Raw genomic sequence first — 15,907 nt, forward strand, 5'->3', positions numbered from 1 at the left:
GCCGTTTTTAGAAAGGGATTGAAATAATATATTTTCTTGAAAATGTAACTTTGGAAAAGAAATTACAATATTAATATATATAAATGAATATATTAAGCAGTTTGACTTTCTTCGCGGCATTGAATCTAATTCTATGCATTTAATAAACATTTCCTATTTTTGCGGTGTCGCCAAATTATAAAAATGTCAAAGTTTTCCGCGTATCCATATATTACTTTATTCAGAGACGACGTCTCTCGTTATCGAGACGTAATTACGGTGATATTTGAAAAAAAGAAATCGGGAAACACGCACTCTCGGCAGTGCTAATTTTTTCACGAACGTTAATGAGGAAACGGATGATATCAATGGCCATTCTTGAAATGCGGCGACGGCAACGGCGTTACAAACAGCGAACTGGAATACGAAGCGCATAAGTAAAGAACCGGCCGCGAAATTATTCAAGACCGATCGATAGTCGCGCGGAGTGCGCGCTGTCGGTTGACGCGCGCAACTGAATTTCAGATATCTATAGGACACACGGAGGGAACGTGTTTTTCTTCACGTGAAAACACGGCTTCTCGCCAGAGACATTCTCCCTCTCTCCATTTACTTTTCTTTAAATTAAAAATAATAGACTCGCACACAGGCACTACTCTCGAAATTTATTTCTCTACTTATCTTCAAGGCTAATAGGTAACATAAACGATTAGATAGATATACATATGTACGAACAGTTGTTTTTAATGCATCTTATCTCATCTTATCTAAAAGTTTTGTCAATTCTTTTTACATATCTATAAGGGATATCTTAATTTTTTTAAGCGTTTTAATTCTTCTTGAAATATATTGTGAGGTATTAAAAGAGCTAGGAAATGTATTATATGCTAAGTTTAATGGGATTAAAAATTTTTTGTTCAATAAACGTCGAAAATATTTTAGATAAAAATCTTAAATCTTTTAATGCGCACTTTGTAACGTTTCGACTCGTCATGTGTTTTAAAAGTACTACTTTATTATTGTTGCAAATTTTAAGATTAAAAAAAATGTTAGAAAATCCAAATAGAGCATCTCATACTAAATTTATTTCACATTTATATAACAACGTTGAAAGACACAAGATGTATAAATATATAATTATGTATCGTCTACGTATATATGCAATTTCCTGTGCGAGATTTACTTGGAATAGAATCTATCTTTTAAGAAAAACAACATTTGTCGTTGCTGGACAGGTGTCTTCTCGCGAATCGAATGCGATGAGTGCACAATACGCACTTTCGACCGCGAAAGTTAGCCGCCGCTAACAAGCGGCGATAGCGGTTCTCTCAATATTCATTTGCCTGTGCACATTGAGAGGGAAAGAGGGCAATTACTATCGATCACAAGAGGGTAAGAAGTTATGTATTGTGTGTGTTTGTGTGGGTACTCACTTTAAAAATAGCCTGTAGAGTACGGCGCTGAAGGTCTGTGAAAACCAGCCGCGGTTTCTTGGGGGCGGGCTGTTGGTGTTCTGCCTGGCTCGCCATCTCGTCTTTCCTCTTGCATGCTGAAATTAGAGGAATTCGTCAAGATCCGTCAGTGATATATGCACATATACGTCCAAACTCGCGCGCGTGTTCCGAGAAACCGAGAAACGTATATATATTAATATTTTAAACGCGCATATTCTCATTTTTATTATAATATACTACTGCATGCTGATATTTATAATAGAATCGACTGTATTTAAGGTTTTCGAGTCTCCATAGGGGAAATGAGAGATAATTGTGCACTAAAATCGATAATAATGTCTAGCTTCGTCACTTTCTAATGATATTTCTACATGGCAAAGTAGTCTTTTCAATTAAATGCACATTATTCGTGATTAGATGAAAATTGATGGATTTTAGATTCGAGAATTTTATCATAGTATCCAACAATTCAGAAAATCTAAACTCTGAAAAAATTCAAAATTTATAAATTTAAAGAAACAAAGTAGTTTTTATCAATTAAATGTAAATTAATTAATTTTATCAATTATTCGTTACGAGATGAAAATTGACATCTTGAGTTTTCGAGGATAAGATCAAAATAACCGATAAGAAATTTGAGCTTCGAAAATTATGGATATATGTATAAGTCTAAAGATTCAAAGACTATATTATTAAAAGTCATTAAACGTTTCAGCATTAAATATTTCAAATTGTCAAAAATTTTGAACTATTTTAGAATTTAGTAGAAATGGAAACTTTCGAAAAATAATAATAATAATAATAATGTTTCGTAATAAAATTATTTTTACTTTACAAGATCTAAGAATTAGGATTAATAATTACGATTATAAAAACCGAAGCGCTATTATCGAAATCGCGTTATGTCGACCGTTTAATCAAGTCTTCAAATCCGCGCTTTTTCGTCTATTCACAAGACAGAAAGGCATGTCGTATAGACATTCTCTATGTTTTTGCTACGCCCCTAAAACGGTCCGATCGACGATAATCGCGATTACGGAGCGAAAATGGTGCAAAGTAATAGAGAAGAGGTGGTGGAAGATGGGTGGAAGGAGATGCGGGGTGAGGATGAGAAGCAGTGTTGCGATTTTTTCTTTTTTTAGTTTTTCAAACGTAATTTAATCGTACTTACTTCCGCGTTGTGGAATCTGTGCAGCTGAAAGCAGAAAAAAAAGACCGATGTTAGTCAGTAGGAACATGGCTAGATGTCGCACGACCTTTTTTTAATTTTTTTTCTATTTTTTTTGGCAGGTCGTTGCCGTCTCTTTTCTCACTTCGTTTCCGCGTTCAAGACAGATACACATTAAAGGAATATATATAGGTTTACGTAATGTAGCATGTACACAAGTCATTAAGATAGAAAAGAACTGAGTAGCATCACACGAATCCAAAACTTAAATTCTTAGCTACTAGTTGGCTTGATAAAAATCATACATATCACTAAGGGGTTACGAAAAGGGCAAGGGGTCGGATGCAAGTGTCACATATGCGCATTCTCTCTTTCGCATGGAGCGAGAGGGGGGGATGCGATGGATCTCGTTGATCTCTGGGACTCGGAGGCTGGCGAACCTCCGAGTCTCAGGATCGGATACGAGGATCCGCGCCTTCCGGAATTCGACAAAATTCAGGGAGACGAGGGTCCCTTCGATATTGTGAGTAAATTTCTTGTGTCTTTCTGTATGAGAATAGAATAATAATGTTGTTTTTTTTTATTGTGATCGTAATATATATGTACATGTATGTATATATGAATATACAATATCTTTTTTTTCGATGGCGTTTTATTTATATGACGTGTCAGAGCGTGTAACGGTGTGTAAGCGACTTGATTAGTCGGCCGCGAATCAAATTTTCATCCCTCGGTGGGTCGCGGTGGCGAGCGAAAGAGAAGGATATTCCTTTAAAAACGTGCGCGAGAGAAAAATCTCGACGATCCGCGCGCGGTCCATTATTATTATTATTATTATTATTATTATTATTATTATTATTATTATTATTATTATTATTATATAGCTGGCGGAATTAAGGTAGATCTGGGTTATTCAACCGCGATTGCGATCTTCAACGACGCGCACAAATATAGTTGCCGGTATCGGCGATGACCAATTTTATTCATGCTTTTCACCGCTCGGTGTATCTTATAATCAAATTAAGGGGAAGCTGACGGCTTTTCTATTAATTTGCAAGTAACCGATACGAAAAGAATCGTTGACTTGGCATTAAACGCGACGTCGGAAAAAAAGTGCTCCCGGACCTAAATTGCAGCCCACGTACATACATACGCATATGCGCTCGCATATATACACACATACACATACAGACACACATACACATACAGAAATGAATACATAATAATTGATCACCAGGCCGCACCAAATTGTTAATAGCTATTCGAACGCAATAGCCCTCCATTCATCTATGAAATAACTATATTTTGTCGTTTCGAGTTTAATGGCCCTTGCCGATCGATATGCGGCGCTCTTTCGGTTATAATAATAACGACACTGCGTCGTTTTCAATTTGACCGTAAAATTAGTTCGAAATTGGAAATGAATCGCGACTTTTCGCGTCGCTCTCTCCTCCTACTTCTTTTCCTCCTCTTCAATTATGTAAATTAAAAAAAGGGGGGAGATTGACGGTTTTTTGTCCCGTTCGCTACATCTCGCGTCCATTTTCCCGCGATGGCGATGGGATATCGAGCTGGAGAAATGTTATATATTTAAGATACATTTGCTCTCACGCCCGAGCCTTTTATTGCATCTTTAAAATCTCTCGAGTTGATTCAGGGATTTAATCCTTTCGAGGCAGCTTTGTTCGAGATGTGTCTCCTTTTCTTCCGTTTGTATTTAAATAAATAAATAATTTTCGTTAGCGTTTCACGTAAGCCTCGCCGGTGGAAAGGGAGAGTAGTACAGTCGAGCGACTCTCGATCCGACAAAACGGACGGAGAACAAACGTCGTGGAGAAAATAAGAGAAACGCGAAATTTCCTTCCTTTACTGCCGGTGGTGAAGGGTTAATTTTGCAATATGGCGTACCGGATGGCGGAAAAGGACGCGGGGGAGGCGAATGTCGATCCGCGTCGCGAGAAATGAAACGTCAGGATGGGCTCGCGCGTGTCGCCGACATACACGATCGCTGAGGGCAAAGGTCGCGGCTGGTCCACAGACCGCTGGACGCGACGGAAACGCTGGATAAACGCGAAAGGCAATCGTGTGCCATTAGCGAGCGGGGCCGATAACGAGTGAAAGGAGCGCGGGGTTGGACAAAAAAAATGGCACGAAAAAATAGGGACAGCTTCGGTAAAAGAGGGAAGGGAAGAGAGCGGTAAGAGCGAGCGGATGGGACGAGATGGAAAATTGACGCGTTCATTATTGCTTGGAGCTTTGGGAGCGGAAAACAAAGAGAGAGAAAGAGAAAGAGAGAGAGAGAGAGAGAGAGAGAGAGAGAGAGAGAGAGAGAGAGAGAGGAGATCGCGAATCATCGGTGATCGACTTGTAGGAGCCACGAGGCACTTTGTGCGCCTTTTCCGGCAATCGATGACGATTTATTTATCTGATTATTATGACAAATCTATTACATCGAAACGATAATATATTCCGTCGAGTGTGTCTATAGATATATTTTAGATATCGAAATAATTTTCCATTCTTTATTCTGAAAAATATTTGTTTCAATATTCATTTATGTTATATATATAAATTATTTCTCTAACATGTGACTTGAATCATTTCAAATATTTTTTGCATTTATTTTTATTTATATTAGCAGTCAATAATATGATAATTTTTCTTATCTTATATTGTTATATCAATATATTGAAAAATGAAACAAAAAGATACTTTTTATATTTTTATAATTCATTTATTTAGATATGTGTATCATTTTTAATACGTACAGGTATATGTAAATTTGTATCTAAGAATAAGATGATTAATTTGACAGAAAACTAGTGAGATATTCACGAAATATATCCAATAAATGCGATCGAATTATTTGATTTAATCAGTTGTATCGAGCGTAATTTCAATTTTAGCATTTTAATCAAAGATTATATATTTTTGGCGGACATTAAGTATTAGCAGAGCTGTGAATGTGATTGGAAATTGGCAACAAATTAGAATTAAAGAGAGGAAACGACTGTTGTCGATTCTGTCAAATTATCGCATATTATTGAGAACCGATTCTATAGGGAAATGCGATATGAAAATATATAAGTTAGTCTTCATCGTGACCGTGCCATTCTTAAATCTATAACAAATTAAATGGAAAGACGTGCCAACGATATTTTAAATTAGCGTTTAAGTAATGTAATAATTAATCAGAATATTTACATAATTTCGATTGATTCAATTTCTGGCCTTATTAGCAATTATAATTTAACCGATAATTCCATGACGTTTTAATATATATCGTCTAATCGGTCGAGAGATTGAAAATTGCACGAAATTTTTTAGATACGGTCCATATTCGTTAGCCTCATTTAAGAAAGTGAGACATCTCAGTATTTTATATTTCTTATTTTTAACATCTCAATTTTATATCTCATGCGTTTACAACGCTCGCATAAATCTCGCCGTTTATGAAAACTTTAATAGTTGAGAAACTCTGACACATGACGATGCCTTGTGAAAATTTGAATTGCGTCAAACAACACCAATGTCAAACCATCCTGATTTACCTTGCGCGATAAAGCATTAACGCGCCGGTCGCCGCGACACGAACTCTTCGGAAAATAATTCAAGCGACTACTTTTGCACTTTGCACTTCGAGAAACCGTCAGTGACGGGGAAAGACAGGCTTGGAAAATGCACCACGGATGATGTGGAAAATATCTTTATATTTATATTGAAATTACTACAATAGTATTATATAACATTGTATATGTATATATAATTTGTATTATTTCTAAACTTTTTTTTTAATTGATCTTTTTTCACACTTGTCAGTGATGTAATATTTTTTTGTTATATTAAATATTGCGAAATATTAAAAATTAATAAAATTATTTTCAAGATAAAAGTTTTGCAAATTTTTAAATTAGATATTTGTATTTAATGTACAAAGAAAAATTATATGGATAATTTAATCGAAACACATGTACACGTGGAGAATTTCAATTCATCTAAACTTTCCATCTTCTTAATATTGCGCGTATTACAAAGATTAATTACCGAGATATTTATTATTCAATGAAATAATAATGCATTTTTCCTGACATCGACTTTTACGAAGATTCTATATACCGCCGTAGTTAATCGTCAAATTAAAGCGTGTGTTAGAGATTCTAACATCTATTTAATTAAAATAAATATATTTAATTAATAAAATCAATGTCGGCGAATGAGTTTAGAAAATAGCCGCGAGCCAGAGCGAATTAAGGAAACAATATAAAAGCGAGGGTGTACCACGATTGGGGGGCGGTCGACATATATCGGATGAGTTTGTCAACGACGCGGTCGCTTTGACGAACGGCCCCGTGCAACAGCAGCCAATCAGACCGCGTGAAAAATCTGATGGAGCACGCGCGCGCGCGCGCACGCCGATGTGGCTTAATCGAACGTGGTTCAAAGTCGGCGACGATGCATTTGTCTATGTGCATCGCGCCTTCCCGTGTGTGCGTTACATACGGACGTAACAAAAGCGGAAGTGGCGGCGGGGATGCTCCCGATGCTTTGTGCCTGCGCTGGGAGAGAGAGACGGTGCTCGCTCGAACAGAACGCCACGACAAGCGAGCTCCACGTGGGTCAAAAGGTTACAAAATGCACCTCGCTAGAAAATGCATCCTCAAGAAACTCTCTCGGTCTCGGTGCATTCGATAATTTTGAATGCAACGTCAATCGCGGATTTAGGTCAAACGAGAAAATACGACTCGAAGCGTTGTTTTTGTGTAACAAGAAAAAGGGGATTTTTTATATAAATTTGGTCAATTTTTTTATTTAAAAAGAAACGAAAAATTATAAATTATTAAAATTTTATATAAATTATATTTAAAATAAATTAATATAGATAGAAATTATTTTTACTCTATTAGCAGTTTATCGTTATTAAATATTACTTTTAATTATTAAAATGATGACTATTAAGAAATATAAAGTTTGTTATTGAAAAATTTTTCAACAGTCACTTGATTCAAGAAGAGGGACGCGCGCGTCGGCCCTTATAAAGGCTAATATACTAAGGGGTAATGTAGTCAGGCCAGCCACCCCTCCCCCTTCTCTCTCTCCCGCGGATTGCTTCGTTCTTCAATCAAAATCGAGTTTGTTACTTGAAGTCAGGTGGACACGTTCACCCACATACTCGAGAACGGAGAACTCGAGCCGCTGTTTGGAATAACTCAAGAATGATTGCGATCCCGTTCCCGAGCGAGGTACCCCGTCTGTTGGCGTCACGTGGCCCCAATAGCCTTTGATATATATAATAAAGTAATACACACGCACGCGCGCGCTTCCCATCCTTCAATTTTGCTACTGGCCGTTCCTCGATTATATGCAGGGTGTCTTGAAAACAGATACTAAACTGAAAAGAATAGCGACTGTCTCAAGAGGTAGATCAGGAGACTGGTCATTAAGACTCGCATTATCATAATTTTTAAAAGAAGAATAAAAACCAACATGCATCTATCTTAATATCACAAAAAAACACCGAAATTGTAGTGTTTTCTTTCTTGATTGACAGTTGGAAATTTTGTAAAAAACTGTCACAGTTTCAGAATTTTTCAGCAGTCTCTATTTTTAATACACGCACAGTCTACTTTTCAGTGATAATGAAAAGCCATTTTTACACGCAGATGCATCTTTTTTGAAAACTTTTAATTTTCTAAATTGCTTTTTTTAAATTATTCATTAATAATTTCAAAGTGACATTATCTAATTCTTGAAAAAATAAAATTTTCTTTGTGTCTTCGCGCAAGGGTAAGAGTCACTTGTCAGGAATCTGACGAGTTCGCGTAGTGTCCCGTCGTTTTGCTGGATAGGCTCGCATTCTATGGAAAGTTCGCGGTTGAAGCCGCCTTCTTTCGGGTTTTCTCGCTTCGTCGAGATTTATGGCGGCGATTTGATTTTATTGCTTATTGCCCCGCGCGCCCACCGCCGATATTCGTACTGTTCCATTTCATATCCCTATCCTTGTCCTTTCCTTTTTCTCTTCCAGTCTCCCCCGCACCCTCTCTATCCCGTGTATCTCTCTCAAATTTTCCCTTCTCCTTCGTGTCCTTCTCTAATTTCTTTTTGTTGTTCCTCGAAGAAATAGAATTGACAATTTCCAAAAAGACGTTTCTTTTTTGGCAATTATCACGAAATTGAAATATTCGAATCTGCAGTAACGATAATATTTTTGTATGCAATTTTTGATAATTTTTTATTCGATATAGCTATTTCATCAGTAAAATGGAACGGACAGTTTTACGATTATTACGCAGGTCTGATCTGAAATAAATAGCAACGCACACATATACACACATACGCACGCAGATAGACTGCCTAAGAGAAATCGCGGTAAATTAGAGACAAGCGATTCGGTGATTGATAATTGGTTTTGTTTTCAGCGGCAAATTTCGCGACACTCGCAAATGTTTTGTGTTTATTGTTGTAGTTTACTCGGTATAATATGTAGTTCGTGAGAGACGCGTATATGATACAGCATTCAAGTATGTCGTGAAAAGATTATAAATTATTCCATCAAGAGTCAAGCCTTCTGTCATACGTATCGGACGTTGGTTCATATGAAGCGATTAATGCTGTCGAATGCATTTATGATCATACCGATGATTATGGATTAACGCGTAAGTCGATCACTAATTCAAACGCCAAATATCACAACTTGGCTAAACGTGACCCGTACATATACAAATACATGAAACGTCGAGAATACATAATTACGTTGTTAATACTTACGTGCGTTTACATGTACCATGTCATTGCACCTAAATATAATTAAACATTATGTATATTTCGGGTTGACCTTAAAAGCTAAATTTCGTTAACCGTCTTAAATTCATACATTAAAAGAATAGAAATTGTTTCTTATAAAGTAATAAACAATTTCTATTGTATTTTTTATAAACATGTGTATAGATTTAAGACGATTTAAAAAAAAGATTTATAAATTAAAAAATATTTCAAAACATATATATATATATATAATATATTTTGTTTTTATATTGCTGTATGATATACGCGCCGAGTTTGTTGAGCGAATTGTTTAGTGTTTAGCTTCTTTTCGACATTCATGCTCTGTCTTGTTAAAAGGTTTCGACTATATATTACTGGGGGGCTGGTTTTCAGGGTTGAGCAAAAGGGGGACTGTGGGGCGAGCAGGTACTACCTGGCGGGTAGGCTATTTGTCAATCCATTTAACAGCTAAATAGGGTTGGTAACTCTTAGTAACAGCTAGTTACTAATCGTGGGGATGATGGGGCGAGGGTTGTTCTGCACGCAGCAAGATGCTCGCGTCTATCGAGACATCGCATTTTCACACCACGCGCCGACAAATCTTCGCTAGCCTGTCGATTCTTTTCTAATCCTGGCTTTTAATCTCTCTTTCTTTCTCTCTCTCTTTCTCTCTCTCTCGAGGACGAGATATTTTTCTAGCAGAAATATATCGTCTCTCCTTCTATTATCGTTATCGTTCAAACAAATATCAAATTATCGAGAAATCGAATATTATACATACTGAATATTTTATCATCGTGACTGCTTTTGAAAATATTTTTAATATAAAACATTCGCATTTCCGGCAAATGGTCTTCCAGGACTAGAATCTATTAAGGTCATCAGACGTTCCGCCGAGACAGTGAAGCTCGTCGACGTTTGGCGTAGCCGGCAGTTCGTCTAAAGATCACTTTTCCCCGTGTATACGTCTTCGTGTCGTGTTTCTAGGGACAAAGACGCGAGAGACAGAGAAGGGCACCGGAAACGAGGGCGCCGGCGCTCTCCACGTGTATAAAGCGTGTCGTCACTGCGCGCTCGCGTTTCCCGTCCTCGTTTCCATGCCGTTGCACGTAACAAACAAACTTTCCTACCGCCGTCGTCGGATTCGCACGAGAGGAATCGGGCGGCCCACGAGGGTGTTTCTTCGAGGGTCTTACAAAATATTGTACGATAGTGCGCGCTGTTGATGTGAGAAAAAAAAAAAAAGAAAAAAAGAGAAAAGATATGTTTCGCGTGTAAAAAGAATGTCTCTTAATTTAACACGAATTAATATAAGAAATTAATTTATTTGTTGCTTGCAAAAGTTTCTTTAGAGATTTGAGTTTTGCCGACAATCGCGTTAATGTACGCGCGTTAGAAAAACAAAGGAGGGTTGACAGTTGGAAATATCGCATTGTGTGTGTTTCGAATAATATCTCGCGGACTCGTTAAATAAATTGCCTCTCGGACACCTCGGGTCATTCGTGTATGTTGCAGAGTCACAGCGGCTCGTAATGGAGTTATTTTTATTCAGGGACACCCTGGTGGCGTGCGACTCACGCGCCACGACCCCTCCCGTGTTTTGTGAATTTACCCGACTATAACCCTGCTTTTTATTCAATATATTTACGCTCATTTTTTCTGAATTCGAATTCGAATTCGACCGATGCATTTTGCATTTTTTCCCGATGCATCGGGGAGCGGCGAATAGACTCGAAGACGCAAAACGAAGGGGAAAAACCTTTGTTAGAGTCATTCTGTGAATTACGTAATATAATATGTATATTCAGCCATGCAGTATATATATATATATATACTAATATATAATATATATATATATTTAAATATATAGATAAAGATATATATATAACTGATATATAACTGATAGCCCGGTGGCGTTTTATTGAGAAATTCTCATCTCTCTCTTTTCCTCCGAAAGACCGACTGACCGACCGTATTCGTCCCCCCTCTTTTTGCTTTCAATCTCTCTTTATTCCTCCTTTACTCCGTAAGCACTCTCCCTCTCTCTTCCTCAAACAAATAAAATTCTAAACGTACACCTTTCGCGATTCTTGGTCTTGGCTCTTTGCTCAAAAATGCCATTAAAATAATTAAGTTTGATAAGTAGGCCGATTATCTCCAACTTTTAACAACAATGTCGCTATCGTTACGTGTCGTATTTTGACACGTCGATATATGTGCGCAATGACACGTAACGATAGCGACATTATCGTTAAAAGTTAGATCGATCAATCTATACAGGGAAATTATATATATTTAATACTTAAAAAATCGACACACTTTGGCGTCCTAGAATAAAAGCGTTTATAAATTTATAGCGAATCGTGAAAGGTGATCCTAGGGGTGTTTCGGGGATTCTCTTTGCCGATGTATTTCAATTTTGCGGAGCAAGTGTTTTTGTACAGATAGAACATTCTTTCCTCTCTTTGACGTGTGTGTGCGTGCGCGCGCGCAATTTATGGATTTAAAATCTTGTCGAAGAAAGTTTGCTTTTACAATTTCAGCCAATTCTTTCCGAATAATTTTCAAACTTTGAATAACTTCTGCTGTGCGCGCGCGAATGGTTTTTGTGTATTAAATAGCGGCAAATTAATGAAATATCTCTTTTGAAAGTGAAGTTTAGAATTTTGTATGCCTATCTTTTGATGTACATACATGTGTATCATGTATATGTGTGCATTGTGCATGTATGTATGTGTGTATCCCAGCGTGACTTCGTGCTTACTTCTGATCGAATGAACATATGGATGACGGGATCGATCGTAACCTTCCTAGAATATGATCGTGACTGTCGGGGCTAAAAAACGTCAATTCGTCTGAATCGTGATAGCAAATCTCATTCATCGTCATTCATCACGGAGAGATTATCCTGCATTTCACATTCTACAAATCGGTTTTCTTTATTGAAAATATGAAAGAATCTTAAATATCATCACACATGTTTGCTAGTTTGGTATTTTTTAAATATATCATAAAACTAAATAATATATGTGTATTCGCGCGATATTTTCTCCGGTGGCAATTTCTCATTTTTTCTTTCACAAACATTCAATGTTACGTAATTGATATAAATTAATGTTTTCTATTTTCGCGAATCGTGGTCTCAAAACTCGAATAACCCAAATTTTACCTGTCATTGAAATTGTGACAAAAAGAAGAATACAAAAGAAAAAGAAGATACAATCATCGTTTTATGTCATCGTGTCGTGTTGGTAGAGTCGCGTTTCATTAGTCTGTTTTATTTGGACAACCGTTGTCAGAAAGCGCTGGCCGAAATCAACGGATACGATTAATCTCATTGTAAATGAAACTAGAAATCAGCGCGTTACTTATCGGCAAACCAATACAATTATTATGTTGCGCGTTTTGTTGTAATCTCATGAGCGGTTGCTTGAAATACATCGACAATCGTACATCATCATCGTGTAAACTGACTTGTCTTCCATGCTGCAAAAAAAAAAAAAAAAACGCAATCGCTCCGCGTTATAGACAAATTCGTTTAGAAAGTCGCCGATGTGCCAGAAAAGTCATAAGAGTATAAAGTGAAAATTATAACGCGTTTTTCATTTTTTTTATCATGTTAATTAGAATATAATCCTATCTTTCTTGTCCTATCTTTATGTGACACCAAAATAATATCTATAATTTAATTTAAAACAAATAAAAGAGAAATAAATAAATGTATATAGTATTAATCTTTTTAATATCTTTAGAAAAGATATAATATGCAAGATATGTTTCATGCACGTCAGAATTTCGCGATGCAGAAATGATAAACCCGGTAAACAGCAATTATGGTTACGAGGCGTTAAAAATTAATAGGACGCGGAAACCAATTAACAGCGAGCGTTACGATCAATTCGGTTTTCTCATAGGTCACGGTAATTATTCAATACGCCATTTGCCGCGTTACATCATTCAGTGGGCACGTCATTAACTTAATTATTTGCCGTTGCCGATAAACATGTGCGCAATTTTCGAGGATTGTTTTCTAAGGAAGGAAATAAATCGTTTCTTTGCGGAATGGAAGAGCATTTGTTTCTACGAAAAGAAAACTTGTACGAGAAGAAACTAAAATTTTCTTTTCTCGCGTGAGGTTTTTACGTAGGTGGCATTGTCTGACTCGTGTTCTCGATGTTCTCGTTTTAATCGACTGGAGAATAAATGTATAATAATGGAAAATTATTTATATTAATCTTTACTTATTATTAATTTCTGATTAATTTAGTTTTATATTGTTAAAGAAAAATGGAAAAATTTACTGTCCTTTATTATAAATATCTGTAATTTACAATGTGATATTCGAAATAATTTATTAAATTTTTAAATGACAATTCTGCTCGAATCAGTGTGACAACTTTTTCGATATGTGTTCACAAACTTGTGAAGCCAAGTAAAGCGATGTAATGATTAATAATTCGCGATCGGACAAGTAAATATAGATTATCCGAGAAAGGATGGTACATATTTAATCTCATTGAGACATCATCAATAGCCAATACCACCTACTTCCGGTGTCATTTGCAGGGTTATTCCGATAAGCATTTCGAGGCTTGTTTTATGAAGAACAAACTTAATTTTCGGACAGGGAAAATTCTGCAAAAACATTAATCGAAGATCGGCCGCGCAAAGTGACCAAGAAACAGCCCTGCCAATGACAGGTGGACATTTCACGCCCCTGTGACACGAGCGATCGTGTCCACGTCAAAGTCGGATCAATCCGATCGTCGAGTGATTTGCTGCGTGTAATCTCTCCTTTCTCTCTTTCATTCTCTCTCTCTCTCTTTCTTTCTCTTTCTCTCTTATATTTTTTTGTCGTAGTCTCTCTTCCGATTCGCATATTTAGTTTCGAATTTAGAGTGTGGCTGCTTGGTAGTGACGAGGTTACCCGCAAGAATCGCGAACGCTGAATCTCGTGGGCATAGATTAACTCCTTAACTGGATCTTTTTGGTATTTTAAATTTTAATCGGCTTTATTTATGTCTTCCATAATGGGAAACTGTAAGTGATTCAGATTAATGAATAATCTGTCTTACAGTTTCTCAAATAATACGTTTATGATTATTATAATTATAGCTTCATTTTAATTATTTCGTTAATTTATGAAAATATCAAACTGACAATGCGAGAAAATGTTTACGCCAGTTAAGGAGTCAGGAATTGCTAGTCATTGTCGATTCAATTTGGAATACGATTTCTATTATTCTCCCTCTTCTTTTTTCATTCCTCGGCCTTTCCCTTCTTCCCCGTTTTTTTTCTTTTCTTTCTCAATCTTTTCCATCAGTCCAACAACAGCGACTCGAGCGGCTTCTCAATAAAATGCCTCCGTACGTGTCATTTGTCTAGTATTCTTGTTTTCAGAATTTCTTTGTAGTCAGTCACATATACATACGACTGAATCGTTGTTGTGTTATTGTGGTAAGGATGGTGTAGATGTTAGTTGTATGTAACATGTCTGTTTTTTTTTTAATTTTTTTTTTTTTAATCTAAGGCTTACGTTTAAAGAAGCAGCAGCAAGATACGATATATATATATAATATATGTAGGCGAATATATATGGGTATATAAAGGCCATAATATATCACGTGTATATATGTATATATATATGTATATACACACATACATATATATATATATATACATATATATGTATATATATATACGTATATATATACGGTTCTCATACAGGTACAGCGAGCGTGCATGGATATTATTCATTTGTATGTATGTTTGTATGTATGTCTCTCCCACCCTCCTGTGAGATTTGCTTGCCTTTTCGAGAGCTGTCGATGCTGGTCGCACAGCTAAATCAACAAACAGAACTCAGTCATAATATATAAATGCAGCCCGCCATTGCTCGCTCGTTCCGTGTTCCGTTTGTGCCGCACGTTATTTCTATTATTAATCTTTAATCCTCCCGCGCGCGAGAGGCTGCACCTTGCACATCTATCCGTCTATTTTGATGCATTCTCGATATTCTCGATTCGAATAATTTTGACAAAGATGGACTAAATGAAAATCTGATTGAACGATAATTTTGTCAATGTGCAACAATAGCCGACAATGGTGGAACATCCTTCAGATGCTAAATTTTCTCTTAGAATATTAAAGATACTTCCACATCATTGTTGCTTTTTCTTGCAAGAAAAGGGGGCGAGGCCGGGGGGAAAATCGCGTCGCAGAGGACGTGCCGAAGGAAGATGTCGCGCGACCGAGGCCTGCGGTCGCGGGACACCCGTCAACTTCCGGGCACGACTTCCGGCACCGAGCGCGACTTTCTCAGCGACTTTGATCCCTTTGATACAATCGATCGCGCGCGCATGCACGCGAGGAAAAATCGCGTGGACGACAACGACGCAGCGTACGTCTGCGTCGGTGTCGCGACATGGCGTCATTTTTCTCGCCCTGGCTTTTTATAATCGAGAATTCATCGAAAAGACAATTTTTTTTTTCTTTCGAAAATGATCATTTTCCGATTTCAATTTCCTTTTCCCTCCAATTCTCG

General features: G+C 36.9%; 2 protein-coding genes across 10 annotated transcripts in view; one reads left to right on the forward strand and one right to left on the reverse strand.

Moving 5' to 3' along the window:
• Window positions 1-15,907, forward strand: part of LOC145945730 (uncharacterized) — a 262,355-nt gene that overhangs the window by 139,414 nt on the left and 107,034 nt on the right. The window lies entirely within an intron of this gene.
• LOC145945724 (uncharacterized) overlaps window positions 1-15,907 on the reverse strand; it is a 79,439-nt gene that overhangs the window by 13,562 nt on the left and 49,970 nt on the right. For all 4 annotated transcript variants that reach the window (XM_083054880.1, XM_083054879.1, XM_083054883.1 and 1 more), the window contains 2 exons: window positions 2,605-2,628; window positions 1,413-1,528 (listed from right to left, as the gene is read on the reverse strand). In XM_083054880.1, the coding sequence (XP_082911006.1) occupies window positions 1,413-1,528; window positions 2,605-2,628 (140 nt within the window). The remainder of the gene's footprint in view (window positions 1-1,412; window positions 1,529-2,604; window positions 2,629-15,907) is intronic.

This window comes from Prenolepis imparis, unplaced genomic scaffold (genome assembly GCF_030444845.1).
Source record: "Prenolepis imparis isolate NDT839.2.m4 unplaced genomic scaffold, iyPreImpa1.0 SCAF_14, whole genome shotgun sequence".
Taxonomy (NCBI): domain Eukaryota; kingdom Metazoa; phylum Arthropoda; class Insecta; order Hymenoptera; family Formicidae; genus Prenolepis; species Prenolepis imparis.